The sequence below is a fragment of the Kogia breviceps genome, chromosome 9 (genome assembly GCF_026419965.1).
Source record: "Kogia breviceps isolate mKogBre1 chromosome 9, mKogBre1 haplotype 1, whole genome shotgun sequence".
NCBI classification, from domain to species: domain Eukaryota; kingdom Metazoa; phylum Chordata; class Mammalia; order Artiodactyla; family Physeteridae; genus Kogia; species Kogia breviceps.
Genome location: NC_081318.1, coordinates 2,808,668 through 2,827,874, shown reverse-complemented (window position 1 = coordinate 2,827,874; position 19,207 = coordinate 2,808,668). Strand labels below are relative to the sequence as shown.

The 19,207-nt window shown below is 57.9% G+C and overlaps 1 protein-coding gene across 1 annotated transcript in view; it reads right to left on the bottom strand.

The window, feature by feature from the left end:
• The window catches only part of CNPY1 (canopy FGF signaling regulator 1), a 35,008-nt gene extending 26,935 nt beyond the window's left edge, over positions 1 to 8,073 (bottom strand). The window contains 2 exon segments of the mRNA XM_059073818.1: positions 7,974 to 8,024; positions 8,026 to 8,073. Coding sequence (XP_058929801.1) covers positions 7,974 to 8,024; positions 8,026 to 8,073 — 99 coding nt within the window.
• Between the last annotated feature and the right edge of the window lie 11,134 nt (positions 8,074 to 19,207).

Below are 19,207 nucleotides of genomic sequence, written 5' to 3'. Positions count from 1 at the left end.
GCTACTCTTTGTTGCAGTGCGCAGGCTTCTCACTGCGGTGGTTTCTCTTGTTGCAGAGCATGAGCTCTAGAGCGCAGGCTCAGTGGTTGTGACACACGGGCTTAGTTGCTCCACGGCACGTGGGATCTTCCCGGACCAGGGCTCAAACCCACGTCCCCTGCATTGGCAGGAAGATTCCTAACCACTGCGCCACCAGGGAAGTCCCATCATCCCATTTCTTTCTCCTCCTGGACACACAGCTCTCTTGCAATCAGGTGAGCACGAGTGACAGCGTCCCAGCCGTTGCATGTGGGCAGAAGTGAGACACCCCACTTTTAGGTCTTCCCATGCGACCTTCCCGAGGAGCCCTCTGCCCCGTCTGCCCCATCCTCCCAGGAATGCAGAGAACACTGAGGACTGGATACGAGGAGCCTGGGTCCCTGAGTGACCAAGTGGAGTGACCTCCCCTGCCAACCTGCACCAGACCCGACGTGGGCCGGAGGCCAGCGCTCACCGTGGGAGGCGCCCCCTCTCTTTATGAGCGGTAAAGGTGCACGCGGCATCATATATCAATGCTAGAGCAGGAGGATTTCTCTTTTTAAAAAATGAAAGAAAGAAAAGAAGTAAAAGAGAAGACGATACACAATAAAAGCCACCAAATAAACATTAATGATAACGGTGCAAAGAACCCAAGTATATTGTCTTGAGGACTAGAAAAGTCACTCATCCTTCTTTAAGAGGAAAGGAAAATGGAGAGTGGAAGGAAACCAGTCAGGCTGTCATTACTGACCACGCTGTTCATTTCCTTGTAGACGGCTGAGAAACATGAGATCAACTTACGCCAGACCCCAGGTCCTGGGCCCCCTCTGTTCACGGGAAGAAGAGTCAACCAGAGGCAAAGTGACAGCCACCCTTCACGAGCCCCACCCCCCGGGACTGTCCAAACCTTAAAGGACAGGACAGAAGCAGGACCACCAGGGACCAGGAATGGAGGCCGCGCAAAGCCGGCGGCGACCGCTTCTCCGCTTCCTGCTAAGCGTTTTGTACGAGGGTATCATGTATCTGTGTGTGGTTTCCATCTCACGAAGAACAAGGCTACTCTTGAGAACTGGAACTCCTGAAATGACATGGAATTCTTTTGATTTCTCAAAAAAATAACCCAAACTATTTTTTTTTTTTTTTTTTTTTTTTTTTTTTGTGGTACGCGGGCCTCTCACTGTTGTGGCCTCTCCCGTTGCGGAGCACAGGCTCCGGACGCGCAGGCTCAGCGGCCACGGCTCACGGGCCTAGCCGCTCCGCGGCACGTGGGATCTTCCCGGACCGGGGCACGAACCCGTGTCCCCTGCATCGGCAGGCGGATTCTCAACCACTGCGCCACCAGGGAAGCCCCAAACTATTTTTTAATGTCACAGTAATAATCTGTTCATTATGGAAAAACATTTGAAAGATGAGCAGAAAGAAAAGCAGCTCAGGTAAGGCCAGAGATGATCCCGTCGCCACCGCAGCGTGTATCCGGTGCCCCTTCGCCCCGAGAAGCGATGCTCGCACACAGGGGTCGTCTGTATACACTGATTAGTCACCTCTTTTTTGGACTTAAAAACTGGAAAACGCCTTGCTGATTTTTTTTACACGCTGCCTCGCAGGTTCCTGTGAACGTCATTTTATTCACAATTGTTCTCCAAATAATATATTTATTAAGGTGTTAACCATGGGCTGACAGTGTCCATAAAACAACATAGGGGTGGTTCCCCGATTCCTGTTGGCTAGGTGTAGCTTCCAGCCCTGCAACCCACACGCACACCGTCTCTTTCGTTTGCTTCCAGGAAAATGCAAGAAAGAACTCAGGACGGTCCCCCGACCCCATTTCAGAGCCATCGCCACACTGGGGTCTCCAGCCACTGGTCCTGCTGCCTCCTGGGCCCTCACGCTCACAGCACGTGGCTGAAGTGCGGGCGGGCTGGCGGTCACCGGCGCAAAGCCACCCCCGACCCTCAGGCTGACAGACCCTCTTATGTCGCCCCTCCTCTGCTCAGGCAGGTGTCCCTCAGCCCCGGGGCTGGGCCTCAACTGATGGGGACCCTCGAGGTGGGCCCACTCCTCTGCCCAGTGGTCTCCTGACCATGAGATACGAGCAGGAGGCTCAGGGGGACGGGGTGTCGGGGGGCTTTTGGACAAATTCTCCACTTGTTAAAAAAGAACAGAATGCAAAGCTTTTCCCTCTTCTGCTCTGAACGTCGTCCACATGTGACTCCTGGAGTCACATGTAGTCACACCCTTGTTGCCAAGGGTGGCAGAAAAGAAAGACGGAAAGGAGTGAGGTCACTCGTGGTGCCCCTGGGCCACTGAACTCACGTCCGCCACCGCAGAACCACCTGCACTCAGACTTTTTATTGTGGAGGATAGGAAATGCTCTTATGGCCAAAGTGCTTTTAGCTGGTTTGTGTGTTCTTTGACGCCGAGAGCTTCCCACGGCGACATTTTTGCAACGAGCAGTGGTCACGTTATAAAGCTCTAGTGCCAGGAACTGGCACATCCAGAGCACATCCGTTCCTTGCTCTCGTCACGTGCGGTGCTCACGGCGGCTCCTGCTGAGACCTCTGGGTCAGGGTGCTACCTCCCTCGGGGTGAGAATTCCTCCTCTACACCATAATCAGCGCGGGCTGAACGCTTACGTGGTGTGTTGGCTCAGGGCAGTCACGGTGCCAGAGCACGACTCCTGAGCTTCAGCAGCCGTGAGCCAGGAGCCCGGCCGCTGGGGCCACCGCTGGGCTGGGAAGACATCGGTGGCGCTCGTGGCGCCCTGGTTCCCTGGTCTACACACTGTATAGACCACCGAACCCGATGCTGTTTCTGCCCTAATACCTGGTCTCCGAGGAGAAGTTCTGATTGTTTCCGCAGGGGGAATCAGGCATTACTGTGGCATTGTTTGGGTGTGAATAATGTTCCCAAATGAAATATCTTTAGGCTACTGTCCCATGCTGAGAACAGCCATCTGCTATGGTGGCTTTCAAATTTTTGGACACGACCCACTTTTTACATTGCAACTCATTACATAAAGTGTCACGAGATAAGAGTTTCCTTTTCTATAAGTTGCACTCTGATATTTTATGTATATTTTTCTATGCTAGTTTCACCCCACTATACTGATTTATGGCCCACTAGTGGGTGGCAGCCTGCAGTCTGAAGGTTGCTGATGGACTGAATTCCCCTCTGCCTCTTAGCTGTCCTGTTACAATAGCCCACCTCTCTCATCTTGTTAGCAAACAGGGTCCCATGTACAGTTGTGCAGGTTGTGTACTGCACGGCCCCAGGACACCACAGTAACGTTACGCGGTATGCAACAGGATGGGGCAGCTCTATCAAGAGCTAAATTGACCTATCAGCAAATTAAGTTAATACCAATTTGTCAAAATTGAGTCACTGAAGCTCTCTGAGCCTCATCTTCTATATTGCTAACATGAAGCTAATTAAAGTGGCCTCATTTACCTCCCAAAGTTGTTGAGAGAATTTAACAAAAACAGCATTAGAGTCTAGTGTAAGGAGATATTGGTCTCATCGTCACTATTATTGCCGATGCTTTCTCTATTTGAACTTGACGTTCATAGCGGGCCTGCAGGATGCCTCGAGGATGGGGTCAATTCAAGAAAACAAGACTTACTTCCTCACACCCCCGCACCACAAGTCCCTCCCTCTAGCCCACCCGGGTCAGGAGCCCGAGCCTGGCTTTGAGGCCCTAAGCCCCGCCACCCACTGAGGTGTGGGGCACCTGTCGTAGGCCTTGCTGGGTGACAACTCCAAGAAAACAGCGCTTCTCCCTAAGGGTCTCCCCACCCACCGCCGCCAGGTGGGGAGCTGGTGGTGGTTCCCATGTCCCTCCAGGGGAGGAGGGGTGCCAGAGGGGCAGTTCGCGTGGGGGCGCTTTTCAGCAATTGTCTCGGCTGGGTTTTCCTTGGGAGGTTCTCCAGGCGTGGGAGGGGAGGGGGCCGTGCTGGCGGAGGAGGGGGCAGACGGTAAAGTGTATCCTCGGGGGGCGGCTGGGGCCCCATTCCACTGGGGACGTTCCAGAGCCAGGCAGAGGACACCTCAGAGGTCCCCCTACCGAGGAGTATTAGACCCCTTGCCCTGCGCTGCTCACCCCCAATCTATCCCCTTCCTGCTCACGGGAGAAAATCGTCAGACGGAGAGAACGCGTCTCCCAGAGTCAGTGGGAGAAATGGAGCCTCTGTATCTGCTACAGCTCCCCCCGACCCCAGCCCTGACCCCGATCCTGACCTCAAACCCGACCCCACCTAACCCTGACCCCAGTCCTGACCTCAGCTAACCCTGATGCCAACCCTGACCCCACCCCATCCAACCTCGACCCCACCCCTCACCCAACCCTGACCCCAATCTTGACCCCAACCTTGACCCCACCTTGACCCCACCCCGTCCTCCGAGGGCCAGCATCCCGCAGGTGGCCACGTGGTGGGCCACGTCTGGGAGTCTGCGGCCCCGCAAGTGGCCTCAGGGGCAGGTGGCTCTGCTCGTGTGTACGGAGCGGAGGGAGGAAAGAGGGGGACAGGGCTCAAGGCAAGGCTGGCTCGGGACCCGGTTGGACGCACGACCACGTGGTCGAGCCAGAGCAAAGTGGGGCCAGCAGGTGAGCAGGGGCCTGGGGGGCCTCACTGACCGTGGCCTGGGCCTGACTCCCGCAGTCCGGGCATGGCCTGAGGCCAGCGCTTCCCGGGGTCCCCGAGCGCCCCGGCCGGGCCACCCCGGCTTCTGGGGCAGCGGCTGGGACTTCACAGCTGGGACGCCCGTGGAAGGAGTCCCGGGACAGAAGAGGGCGGGCTGATTTCCGTGCAGGCCACAGGGCAGCAATGCAGAGTGGAGGCTGGAGGAAAGGCCGGACAGAGACCGTCGCCAGGACAGGCAGCGAGAGCACGGCTGGCGCTCCTGGGCGGGTCGCGGCGGCGCGAGGGCCCCAGGTCCTCGGGGCTGCTTCGGCAACGGGCAGCAGAACCTGCTGTTCGGAGGACACGTGGCCCCTTGGGCGCCGGCCCCGCCCTCGCCGTGTCCTCCGCGCCCACGTCCACGGGGACAGAGCACGACGGGGCAGCGGCCGTCCACAGCGGCCACAGGGGCCAGCTCTCTCCCCGGCTGTCGTCCGGGGGCAGAATGTGCCACGGTAGCCACCTGGCACCTTCTCACCCGGTGCGACCCAGCCCAGAGCAGCCGTCCACGGCCCTCCCCCGACGCCGCCCTCCCCGGAGCTGCCCCAGCACCAGGCTGCACACAGGCGACCAGCCTGCATGGACACCAGCCAGTCTGCGTGTTAACCGTCCACACTGCACTTGAACGGCCCACTCGGGCCCCTGCCCCTCAGCACGTGGGCCCTCGGGGGTGCTCCCCACCTCCCTCTGAGGAAGGCCGGGCTCTCCCGGACCCTCGGCTCGGAGGACGCAGCCCACGGGTCAGCGTTTCCTTCCATCCTTGGAGAAACAGAACGAAAAAGGAAAGGGAAAGACGGGACGGGGCAGGAGACGGGTCGTGTCGCCCTCGGCCAGCATGTCAGGGATCCAGGAAGCGCCCTGAATCTGAGACCTCTCCCAGCCGGGGCGCCGGCCTGATCCTGCCAGGCGCTTCTTCTGCGCTTCTTTTGTGTTTCTTGAACACTAAGCTGAGCACACACGGGCTGCGCGCCCCCAGCAGAAGGACAGAGATGCCTCCACATCAGCACCGCCCGCCAGAACATCTGGCCTGCATCCAAGGCGGCGGGTGAGGCCCCGACCTCATGCCGAGAGGCCCCTGTGTTTCAAGTTTGGCCAAGCAGCCCGCTGGCCAAGGAAACAACCACAGGGCTTTGAAGCAGAGGAGAGTTTTCGCGGAGGGAGTGAGGACTGCCGGGCTCTGTAAAGCACGGGAGCTGCCGTGATCACCAGCTTCCCGTTGACCGCGGGCAGGAATCCTGACCTCCACCCCTCGACCCCAAAGCCACACGGCTCCAAAACACGGGGCCTTAAAGGCCAGCCTCTCCGGGCACCGCGTACCCTCCACGTGTCTGCCGGGAGAGTCCGGCTCCGGTGCCGAAGGCAGGGGAGAAGCTCCCGGGGGCTGCTCTCCCCACGACCGCCAGGCAGCAGCTCCGAGCAGGACGCGGTCCAGGACAGGCCTGCTCACCGTCGCCGGGACTCTGAGGTCTCTCTGGTCCACCTGATGAACGCAGCAGAATGACGGCTTTCGAACGGCTCAGCAGATTGAGTGTTTGTAGCAACACTGAAAACGTGGTTTCAGCTCGACTGTCTCAAAGCGGAAGACAACAGAGAAGGGAGAGCAGACCTGTCTCCGGTAAAGGTGAGTCCACGTCGGGGGGGGTGCTCAGGGATCCTCAGCACGGACCCCGGGAAAGACCCCCAGGGACACAGCAGGAGAGCTCGGAGGATGGAGGGCCTGTGTGTGCAATGTCGGTCACCGAGGGACCCCGGGACACCGCTAACCTGCTCTGCGTGTTCTCGACAGAAAACATACCTACGTGGCAGGTTGCTCTCAGGACTAGGAATCACTTGAAGGCTGTCACGGCAGGTCCTCGATAAAGAACCGCCGGCTTCCCCAGTCCTCCCTCACGGACCCGCGTCCTCACCCTTGCCCCCGCCCCTTCCCCGACGCTCCAGGGTCTCCCGGGTCACTCTCTTCTGCCCTTTTACCTTTTAGAGAAAGACTCCTTCCTCTCTCCTGGCCCAGGTGCACCAGCAGTGGGTCAGGTAACCCACATTTTAACCTCCTACAACAGTGACGCTCCATTTATTTTCGAAGCTGCCATGGCCCCGGGCACACACGCCTCTCCTGGCGCTGCCTGACCCTGAGAGTCCTCTGCAGCCGGTGTCCGGGACCAGCGTTGCTCCTCCCCTGCAGGTCACTGGGACCCATGGGGCCACCTGGTCGCAGGGAACGAGGCCTATGGATGAGCAGTGATGAGTTATCACGGTCCTTCCCGGGAAAGTACCTGCGGTATCAGAATTATCTGATAATTCTGGTGAATTACCCGGTGAAATTATGGGAGACGGGCTTTTGTGGGGAAGGTTGTCCTGCCCTTCTTAGAGGGGGCCTCCTAGCTCAACACACACTTAGGCCTCCCTTAAAGACGCGTTCAACACCCTACAGAGTCCCCCGGTGGGTCTTGTCCTTGCCCTACTCCCAGGCTCTTGGACGGACACACAATTCCAGAAAGAGGTGGAAATAGCGGACGGCCCACCTCAGTCATTTGCTCTAAAACAGAGCGCCACGTGCTCTGGCAAACCAACAGGAGATCCCAAACCAACATGTGTTCAGCGCCGAGTGAGTCGGATGCTGTTATGGGACACCTTTTCCTGTTACGGTTCGCTTAGGATGACAGTGAAATTGGCTTATCGTTCTGGGCGCTTTTACCACCTGAGTGCTGGGTTGGGGGAGGACACGGGGGCCTGAGTTCGCCGTGGCCCCGTCCCTCCTGACTTCTCAGACCCCTGCCATCAGATGCCGAGGGCCGGGCCCCTCTCCGCATGGTCTCCGTGGTGGAAGAACATCCATCTTTCTGCTCAGACAGGCGCCTGAGTCTGTCCCGGAGATGGGTCTTGCATCCTTACCTACGCTAGAAACTTCTGTGGATCTCGGAGGCGGGGGTGGGGAGCCTGGGGGAGGGTGCCCAGCCTTTGAGGTCTCCGGGCAGCCCCTGCAGCCGTTCTGGGTCCCCTGCTGGCCTTGCCCAAGAACCATGAAAGCGCTATTTTTATCCTGATGAGCAATAGTGCAGAAATGTCTTCCGACTTGACAAGACACAAAATTTAGGTGCTGGGCGAGAGACTTCAATTTCAAGCTTAAAGATTACTTTGGGTCCCCCAGGAGTCAGAAGCAATTTAGAGCTGAAACCCTGAACAAGAGAAAGGTTACAAGATTAAGACCAACTGCTGTTTGCATAAATGGCTGGTAATTGCCCATATCCGCAATTATACACTGGCACATAATTTCTTTTCCGCTACCTTTCTCCTCTCCTGCGTCCCATCAGGATTTATTCGGAAGGAGCCCACCTTTGGTCTTCTTCTGCTGAGCCTTGGTGACGGCGTACCCTACCTCGTCCATCAGGGCCCCGCACGCTAAACAAGCGCAAAGCATGTGTTATCTCCGGAAGGGGAGTGAGGCTCCTGTGAGCCGTTCTCCAGCTGGAGAGTCAGCAAACCCACGGTCCCTGGGGGCTGCGCTGGGCTCTTGTCCTTTGGCTGCTTCTTCGAAGGCAGGAATGTGCAGAGTTTTCAAAGACAGCCAAACTGAGACTAGATTTCTTTGCATGCCCTTTTGTACTCGTGTTTTTATAAACCACATTCTCTTTTCCATTTAAAACTTGCTTTTTTAAAGAACGAGGAGACCCATACTCTGAGTCCATCAGAGACCTCCGGCCCCACTGGGTCTCGTTCATTATACCCAAGGAACCTTTGCAAATGGAAAAGGTTCGTCCCAAACTGGGCGCTGCTCCCAAAGACACATTGGGGTGGGATTTAAAAACTCAGGGAGCCTCTGCGACCCGCCTCTCATGGGCTACACAGCTGATCTGTCCCTTCTTCTCAGGCAGGGCTGCCCGGCTGAGAATTCTCACCGAGAAAAAGTGGAGGAAGTGGTGCCTCTGACGTCAGCCTCATTTGCTCAACAGGAAACTGGTTCTGAACATGCTCTCTTGGCCCCCGCTGGGCCCGAGGAGGCTGGAGGAGCCTGGCCAAGCCTCGGTCGGTCACGACCAGTCGCCTGGCGCTGAACGAGGCGCGAAGACGCTACCTGTCCTAGTCGAGCACTGCATTTCGGGGTGTCTTTGGGAGGACAGCGTAACCTCTAAGTCCGAATGCTGGCACGGCCGACCCGACCCCGTTTTTTGTGCTGTTCCCTGGTTGTACATCAGAACGGGATGGCCGAGGGCTCAGCCCGCGTCCGTGGCAGCAAAGACCAACCACAGTCACGACGATGCCGTCGCTCCGGACGCCTCCCGCCTTCCACGCGCCCCGCTCCACGCGCCCCGGACTCGATGCTTGTCACAGCCTAGGAGAGCGACCCGAGGACTACCGTGTCCCCGTTTCACGGCGACGCTTAGAGAGACTGGGGAACTTAGCCCGGTCCCACTTCCAGGGTCACCCGGTGCACGTCTGCGCGCGTGTCCGGGCAGGTCAGCTGACCGAGAGCCAGGCCGTGGGGTCGCACGCGCTCGGCTGCCGTCCTGACCCCGCCCCTTACTGGCCAGGTGGCCCTCGGGCAGTGTGAACAGTCCTTGATCGCCACGGCTGCCAATTATGGAGCTACAGGCCCACCGAGTGCCACTTGGTCCTTCTCCTTCCCCAGGTCCCCAGGGACAGCCTGTCTGTCCAAGGTGACAGCAAGGGCTGGAAGGTCTGAGGGCCCCACACCAGAGGCCGGGCGCACCCAGCACTTCCGGCAGTGTGTTCCTTCTTCCCGGGAAAGGAACCCGTCGCCACAGGTGTCCTTTCCGGCTCCTGTGGCCATGTGACTTGCCCCCAGAACCAGGCATTCCAGAACCTTCCCGAAGGCCCTCGGCCCGGTGTTGCCCTCCCGTCCCCCACTGGAGCCCGGACGGAGCTCGGGCCATCAGGCCCAGGGCCCTGCGCACTGCAGGACAGACCTCCCGCCCGCCTGGACGGCGACCCTCCATCCTCTGCGAGACGCCCGCGGCCACTGCTCTTCCGAGTTCACTACTCTCCCAGCGAATGAGACCCTGGGCCTCCAGGGCAGGGTTCTCCAGCGGGGACCCTGACCAGCCATGGCAGCACAGCGGCGGTTGTGGGGGCCGACTGGGAGAGCACAGGGCCACACCGCCCAGGACTCTCAGGTGACAGACGGCGGGCGACCGTCGCAGGCCGAGGGCCACTAGGATCCCTGCGGACAGACAGGGGTGGAGAGGAGGGACTTCCTAGAGGTTCGAGACGTCCTTTCCTCCTTGCTCCCGGGAGAGGGAAGCCAGCGCAGGGAGCCAGTCTCTTGGCGGCAGGGGAGGAAGCGGCCACTGTGAAGGAGGGTGGCTGGTCGGGCCTCTGCGCTGCGCGGCCGCTTCCCGGGGAAGCAGCCCCCCTGTCTGAGGGGGATACGGCCGGCTGGTGCGAAGGGTTCCTCAGAGCAGGGCGAGGGGAGCAGGGCCCCGGGGGCCCGGGCGGCTCCGTGCCCTGGCAGTGCCCCCGGCCCTCCCTGATACAGCTGCCCATCCGGAGGGCGGAAGGGGCCCTGTTAGCAGCACCTGGCTTCAAATCCTGCCCACCTGTGCCTGCTTCGCGTGTAGCCCTCTCTTCACCGGAGGACGGGGACCCGTCTGTAAGGCACGTAGCACACGCCTCCACTCCGCCAGGGCTGGCGCCTTCCCCGCCCCTCTGGAGGAGTCCAGGTTCTTGGAACCCCCCAGCTGGACCTGGTTACCCTCCTGGGGTCCTGGATCCTGCTTGGCTCTGTGCTCTGTGGCTGCAGACCGGGGCTTCTGACCCTGGCAGATCTGGGATGTTCTTGGCTCTCTGGAGCCCACTGGGCCGGGTCTGGCAGATGTGCCCACCCCCGGAGCTATTGGCCATGTTAATACCCTGTTCCCTTCGGCTCGGGGCCCCAAGTCTGGGGCGCGCCAAGGCAGGCCACGTAAAGGGAAGCTCCTAAAAGAGGTCCCCCCGCGGTGACCGAGTTGATGGCTGTGATGGTCCCCGAGCCCACGGCCCCGCCTTTCTCTTCTCCGGCACCAGCTGCCCGGACCCCAGCCTCCGGGGGCCGGCGGGGGCCGCACTCACTGGTCAAGCAGAGCGACTCAGGGGCAAAGGTGAGCCCCACCCACACGGAAGGCCGGCTTCCCGGGCAGCCCGGGAGGGGCGGAGGTCCTCCGGGTCCACATCCCCGTGTCCCCACGGAGGGAAGGGGCGGCTCGATCAGAGAAGATCATTTTAAATTTTCGCCCCAGGTCGCAGAACAAGTTAACGCAGTCACACCAGCGACCTGGGCCTCCAGATTTCCAGTCCGGCGTTCATTTAAATGTTAATCTGAAATCTTCACTGAAGTCACTGGAGTTTCGAGTTTATTAGAGCAGGCGGGGCCGTGGGGCCTCCTGGGGGGTCACGTTGCCTCTGCCAGAGGGCGAGCCCTCCTCCCAGCTGGGCCCGCCAGCCTCCTCCGGCTGCCGGCTGCCGCCCCTCTCCCACCCTTTCTCTCTTTCTGGGAGTGGGTCTGCGGAGGGGGTGGCAGTGGATGTCAGGGCGGTTGAGCTGGTCCCTGGGGGCAGGGCGCCGGAGCGCCTGGGCGGGCTGCAGAGGGCAGGTTGCGGGCACAGCTCTTCCCGGCCCCGCGGGTACGGACAGCGCACAGGAAGCCTGGCACCTGCCGGCCCCGTCGCGGCGCGAGCGCTTCCACGGGGAGCAAGCCTAACGCCGCGGCGGACGCCTCTCCCGCCTGCACCCCGCCCGGCACACGCCTCTCCCGCCTGCACCCCGCCCGGCAGACGCCTCTCCCGCCTGCACCCCGCCCGGCACGCGCCTCTCCCGCCTGCACCCCGCCCGGCAGACGCCTCTCCCGCCTGCACCCCGCCCGGCAGACGCCTCTCCCGCCTGCACCCCGCCCGGCACACGCCTCTCGCACCTGCACCCCGCCCGGCAGACGCCTCTCGCACCTGCACCCCGCCCGGCACACGCCCACCCGAGAGGCCCTTTCGACCAGCGTTTTCACACCTGCTGCCTTCAAGGTGGCACAAGGTACGAGGGAGTCGTGGGGAGCAGGTCACAGATGAGCCCTCGAGGAGCTCGCGTTGGCCTGGAGGTCAGCGAGCTGGCCGATGGCACGGGAGCCGGTGCGGCGGATCGGGGGCGGAGGGGACACCTGCAGACACCTCGCCTGGACCAGCGGGGCGAGCGAGCCCACCCGAGCCACGCAGAGCCCCCCGCAGCACTCGGTCCCGGGCGCCAGTGCAGGCGACCAGCGGACACACCTGGGCAGATGCCAAGACACGGATCCAGGTACCAGCCTGGGAGGAACCCGCTCAGCGCTCGGGGTGAGACTCGGGTTCCGCCCGTGTCCCTAACTCACGACAGACTCGCTCTGCACCTGTGACCGGGGGACGGCCGCTCAAAGGCCCACCCTTGCCCCGCCACCAAAGTACCTGTCTCGCCTTAGTGGGACCGAAGCTCCTCTGGGGGAAGACAAAGTCCTGACCCCTTGGTAGGGGGTGTCCTGGAGAGGGCAACACGACCCCACACCCTGCCCATCAAGGACTCTCAGTCTCCCGCAAGCGGAAGCGGCCGATGCTCGAGTCTTTCTTGAAAATCTTGTCCACGAGACACCAGAAAGCGTGCTGGGGGTGTGGTGGGCGCCACACGGTGCTGAGAGGGGCAGGTGGGCCACGAGCCGAGAGGCCCAGAGACGCGCTACCAGGTTGGAACTGAGAACCGGGGCCTGGCGTCCCCTCCGGGGCCTGTGATGCAGTAGCCCAGAGCCTCCAGTGGAGAGATAAGTGCCAGCCAGTGCAGGAAGCCTCCCGGGCTTGGGGAGCCGATCTCAGCTTCACGGCACCCACATCTTGTCACTTCCTCCCCCCGCCCCCGTTGCTGTGGGTGGAAAAGTATCCCCAAGGCTACGCGCACATCCTCACCCCTGGCACCCGTGGAGGTGACCTCGTCTAGAGACAGGGTCTTGGCGGACGGTCAAGTTAAGATGAGGTCACTAGGGTGGACCCTGATCCAGTCTGACTAGAGTCCACATAAGGAGAGGAGAAACCCAGAGAGGCAGAGCATGTACAGACTCGGGGGTGGTGAGGAGCCACAGGGCAGCAGGTGCAGAGGTCAGGCAACGCGTCTACAAGCCAAGGGTCGCCAGCCGCCACTCTACATCGCGAGGGGCAAGAGAGGACCCTCCTCTAGAGGTTTCAGAAGGCATGTGGCCCTGCTGACACCACGATTTCAGACTTCTGGCCTCAAGAACCATGAGGAAATAAATTTCTATAGTTGAAGCCCCCCAGGCACCCCCAGGCACCACGTCTCACCTGTGGTGACGCTGTGCCAGGTGACACAGCCCCAAGTAAGGCAGACGACGGGGGAGGGGGAGGGAGACTTACAGGGATGTATCTGGTTGGGGCCTCAGAGAGCCTCCCTGAGGATTGACATATGAACGGAAGCTCCAAGGACCAGCAGGAGACGGTCACGCTGCACCCACAGAGACCGGCTCCAGGAAGAGGCGTGTCCACCAGCAGGAGGAGGTGAGCCGGGGAAAGATGTACTCAAGGGATGGAGAGACATTATTATAAAGTCTTGTCTTCTTTGTCTCATTTTGTCCTTCTTTTAAAAAAATATTTATTTATTTATTTGGCTGTGCTGGGACTTGGTTGTGGCCTGTGGGATCTTCATTGCAGCACACAGGCTTCTCTCTAGTTGTGGCTCGCGGGCTCTAGGGTGCGAGGGCTCAGTAGTTGCCGCAGGAGGCTTAGTTGCCCCGACGCATGTGGGATCTAGTTCCCCGACCAGGGATCGAACCCGCATCCCCTGCATTGGAAGGTGGATTCTTAACCATTGGACCGCCGGAGAAGTCCCTCCGTCATTTTTCTTATTCAATTTTATATCAGAAGTATAGTCTCAGCTTGTGGCATAATGGTGACTATCATAAAAGTTGTGTATGATATCCCATCAGGTAGATGTGCCATAATCTTAACTCTTCGATCTGTGCATGTTAAGTTGTTTCAGATGTTTAAGTGTTTAATGGATAATTTAGCCTCACAGACGACCCTCGTTTGCAATATAGTGGCCTTTTTGAATTAACCTGGTGCATAATTGTAGCTCATTCATTCGGTCATCCAATAAGTATTAAAGCGCGGACTCTCTTCTGGGCGCTGTACAGGGCGCGGGAGTTATAATAGGGGTAAGCAGAACACCGCCCTGGCCACGGCCACTCAGGAGTTTGCAGAGGACGGCGGAGCGTTGATCATATCCGGAAAGAAGAGCCTCATGTGCTCTGAGACCCGCATGACGAGTGGAGATGAGAAAAGGCAGTATTTCGCCAGCCTTCCATCTCCCCACGTTGCCGAGCAGGCCTGTGGCCCGCTTAGACCAGTAGAAGTGACTTGAGCGATGTGTGCGAGTTCTAGGGCCTCAAGGGGGCCTTGCAGCTTTCACCGTTGCCCTCTTGGAACGGTCTGGCCACCACGTTCAGAGCCCAGAAGGACGGCGGACTGAGAGGTCGCGTGGGAATGGGCACAGGCTGAGAGCCAGCGCACAGGCCCCGGACCCTCCAGCCAGGGGAGCCACTGCAGGACAGCTCAGGCTGTGCAAACGCAAAAGCACAGGTGGGACCGGGAGAGCGCCAGCCCGCCCCCGCCCTGGGGGACTGATTAGTTCACATGCAGGGGCTTCTGAGAGTGGGAGGCTCACACACAGGTGGGTTCAGGCGGGCTGGACCTTGTCAGGAAAGACAGCAGATTTCCCTAGAAAGAGATGTGTAAGCCCCGAGGGATAAGTGCCGGGTGAGGTATCTACCAGGTGAGGTGTGTGCAAGGTCCTGGAGAGGGGGACCAGCACATGCTAAACACAAGAGTGAAATCACCATGAGTCTGAGGGACAGTAAAAACAACAGCCCCCATGCCTGAGGAGGAGGGAGCAGGGAGGGTGCGGCTTTTGATGAGGCTGCGGGGTGGGGAGAGGCCAGACTAGGCAGAGCCTTGCGGGCAGAGGTGAGGAAGGATGTCGTATTCTAAGCCGCATGGAACCACCGCGGCGTTTCAGGTAGGGTGAGACTTGATGACATCTGCATTTTTCAGAGGTCATTAGGCTACAGTTAGAAGAGATGAGAGGGGATCAGGGTGCGTTCAGGCAGGCGGATAGGCTACTGTGATAGTCCCCGTAAGAGATCATCGGAGCTTGGAGTGCAGTGATGGAAGAGAGGATGCAGAAATGTCAATGAATCAGGAGCTCTTTTTTTTTTTTTTTTTTTGCGGTATGCGGGCCTCTCACCGCTGTGGCCTCTCCCGTTGTGGAGCGCAGGCTCCGGACGCGCAGGCTCAGCGGCCACGGCTCACGGGCCCAGCCGCTCCGCGGCACGTGGGATCCTCCCGGACCGGGGCACGAACCCGCGTCCCCTGCATCGGCAGGCGGACTCGCAACCACTGCGCCACCAGGGAAGGCCCAGGAGCTCTTTGGGAGGCAGATCAACAGGACTGGTTGCGCGGTGGGGAGAAGACGCTACGGGCCGCAGCCCAGCCACCATTTCTGTTCCACCCTCTCCTAATGTGTCGATAAAGCACCGCTCGCATCCCGTCACCGGCAGCCCCACGCGACAGACAACCGGCTCCGTCCTGGTTCATTCCCACCACGGTAATTCCGTGCCCACGGCCAGCCACGGGCAAGGGCTGTAGTTCTGGCCAATGAGACAGGAGGAGAGGGCTTGCTTCCCTCCACAAAACAGACGTGGAGGAACATTCCAGCACCTCATTCCTGCCCCTGCACAGCGTCACCTGTAGGAGGCAGCTGGATACATGGCGGCCACCCTGGCACCTCGAGGAGCCCGCCTAAGGGTCAGGCCAACACGCCGAGTGGGCAGGAAGGTGGAGGAACCCTGGTCTCTGACGGCATTGCCGAGACCTACCATGGGCTGCTTTACTGCCCGACTTCTTGGATGTGATTTCGTCCATTTTCTCCTTATTACTGAAGCCATTTGGAGCTGGGGGTGATGCCACGTGCTTCCAAAGCCCGTATTGGCCTCGGTGATGTTTCAGTGCCCTAGGGCTGCCATGGCAACGTACCACGGAGGGGGCAAACAGAGATGAAACAACAGAGATTTATTTTCTTACAGTTCCGGAGGGCAGTCGTCCAAGATGAAGGTGCTGGAATGTTGGCTTTCATCCTGAGGCCTCTCTCCGTGGCATGTGTGTGGCTGTCTTCTCTCTGTGTCTTCACATGGCCTTTCCGCCGTGTGTGCATATGTCTGCGTCAAAATCCCTCTTCTTATAACAGACCAGTCAAGTTGGATTATGAGTTACTGTAAGGCTGTTAGCGTAACCGGTGCCATCTTGGGTCCGTATAGTCCCACCTGTCCTGCTGACCCCACCCAGGCCTGTACTGTTCAGTGAGTCTCTTCTGTTGTGGTTGAGAGGTATTGTGTAATGATTGTTAGGTCCGGGTGGCCTCCACGTGCTGTTAGCCTCTGAACAAAGACCTTCGCTGACGTCTTCCTGGCGCCCAAGAGACTAGTTACCCATTCATAAATCTTGACTTGGGAAGGCTCATCCTGTTTCCAAACACATACCCCCATACCCTAAGTTAACTGTAAAATTGCCCCTGGCAGCATGGCATACAGCTTCGAACGCTGCCAGACCGTTGCCCACCAGACCCCACCCTATAATAAACTGACCTACTGAGTATAACAGAGCTGTCCACCTCATAGTTTGGTTCAGTGGGCACTTTTCGTTCCCTCCGTCCTCCAACAGTTACCGATTATACTTCGTTGGTTATTTGATTATAACCCGAATCTGTACTAGAGTTAGGGTCCACAAAGACCTCATTTTAGTTTAATTATCTCTTTAAAGACCTTACCTACAAATACGATTACATCCAGAGGTACGAGGGGAGTAGGACTTCAACATACGAATTCGGGGGAACACAAATAAAACACAAATAAAAAGTTTATTTGGGGACATCAGGACGTCTCCAGGTTGACTAACTCTGCCTCAGTGACGCCCCAACTCTGGTTCTGCTTCTTTGCAACCCTCTTGGCTTTCCTGCACAGGTGAGAGATGTGTCACCTGTGGTTCTAAGCTTCAAATCCTCAGACCTGACATCCAGAGTCCTAGACAGGTGTTTCCTCACCTGTGAACTTCTATTTGTAAGGAAAGTCCCCAGACACCCCTGGCATAGTCTCACTGTCATCGGCCAGAACTGTCCTATGACCTGGCCCAACCCGGTCACTGGCATGGAAATAAAATTATGGTGTTTACTTTAGACCAATTGAGATCCACCCTCTGGGGCTAGAAAGGGTGCAACCTGTCCCAGGAGGCACTTGGCCCCTCTGGAGCTGAACCCAGTCAGGGTTCTGCCTTCAAGAATGTGCCCGGCCCCGGGATCCCATGGTCTTCTCAGTACCGGGCAGTGATTCAGGAAGGCAGCAGGTGGAGGCAAGGCCTGGAAAGAGGAGACCCACCAGCCGGTGCAAAGACAAAGCCCAACCCAGAGGCTCTTGCAAATACCTCCGGCCATACAGCTCCCCTCCCCGCACGTTACCACGGCAACCCATCCGCCTGAGCGACTCCCCATCGAGTTTTAACCCAAATTATATTTTTCCAGATCTAAACACAGAGACACTGTGAGACGTCATTTTAACAACTTGCAGACGCTCAAAGATAGAGATGGGCGGCAGGAAAGACAATCTGACAAACAATATTTTTTAATCAAACAGGCAAACCCTGGTTACTCAGAACCCAAACGACAGGCATTTGCCTCCTACATTCTTTTAAGAAAAAGACTCGATATTAGGATTCATCGGTGGTAGTGTTTGTTTTCCAGGGAACATTCTAGTTTCACTATAATTCCATTTACCTCCCATCTTAATCATCCCTGATGTTCAGGATAATGGCCTTCAGTCACCAAGGGAAGAGGTGATTTTGATCATCAAATGCTGTTTACTCTGGGAGGATGTGGGCAGATCCAGAGTTGGAAGATTTCCGGTTCTAACAATACAAGGGTCTCTGTCGGCCTTCAGGAGACCGGAAATGCAACCCACCAAAACACCACTTAAATCTCACTTATAATTTATATCTTTCATTCAGGTCATTCTCACTTGATCACTCTTTTTTTTAAAAAAAAATTAATTAATTTATTTATTTGTTCGTTTTTGGCTGCATTGGGTCTTCGTTGCTGCGCACGGGCTTTCTCTAGTTGTGGTGAGCGCGGGCTATTCTTTGTTGCGGTGAGAGGGCTTCTCACTGCGGCGACTTCCCTTGTTGCGGAGCATGGGCTCTAGGTGCACAGGCTCAGCAGTTGTGGCGTGCGGGCTTCAGTAGTTGTGGCGCACGGGCTTAGTTGCTCCCTGGCATGTGAGATCTTCCCAGACCAGGGCTTGAACCAGCGTCCCCTGCATCGGCAGGCGGATTTTTCACTACTGCACCTCCAGGGAAGGCCCTCACTTGATTACTCTTTGAAAGTTTTTATTCTGCGTGTCTCGAGTACTAAATTTCTCTGAGACTTGGTAATATTAAGAAAAGTCTGGGAAAATAATAAAACAGGCTATTTGTCATGTTCGACTTTCACAAGGCGCAGTCAGAGCTATTTGAGTGGGGCTTCCGGCCCTCAGGTCCCTGTCTGTTAAAACCACCTCGAGGTGATTAAAGATCATCAGGGTTGCAAACTGTTATATGTAGGATGGGTGAACAACAAGGTCCCACTGTATAACACGGGGAGCTATATTCAATGACCTGGGATACACCACAGCGGAAAAGAATATGAGAAAATGTATATATATATATGGATAAGTGAGTCACTTTGCTGTACAGCAGAAATTCACACAACATTGCAAATCAGCTGATACTTCAATTAAAAAACAGACTGTCTGGGAACTGAATCTAGGCCTGTCCATGGAGAGCTGGGGACCCACATGCAGGGGCGGCGGCTTCCACCCGTCGAGGCCCGCTGTGTGCAGACTCTGTGCTGAGCCCTCCACGTGCCGTCACGCTGAAGACCAACACAGACTCTGGAAGAGCTGCTGATGTCATCGTCCCACATCACAGATGGGGACACTGCGACTTGGGCAGGTAAGCACACAGGGCTGCAGGGCCGAGATTCAAAAGCAGGTGCATCTCCAGAACCCACCATGGTTCCACCCGAATGCCCTCCGCGGAGAGAGGCGTTAAAGCGATCAACTGATGGTGAGAGCTGGCAGGTAGGGCTGTCAAGGACAGTGGGGAGAGGGGCTCGCACAACCAAATCATCTTGTGCGGGCTCTGGAGAGACGCTCACGGGCCCCGTTATCTCCATCCTAAGAGGTTTGGTCACAGGAAGGCTCTTAAATGCAAAACTCTCGTGAATTCTAACAAGCCGATTAAGAAATAGCCCAGGCTGGCTTCATCCTGAGCGCGGTGCGCCCCGCCCGAGCTGCTATGCGCTGCCATCACCAGGGCCCCCTCCAGCCGCGCCAAAAGGACGCTTGCCCCACAGTGGACGTAGACACCTGCGCCTCCCAGGAAGAAAGAAAACACTTTCCCGATAAAGTGTCCAAAGATGACCAC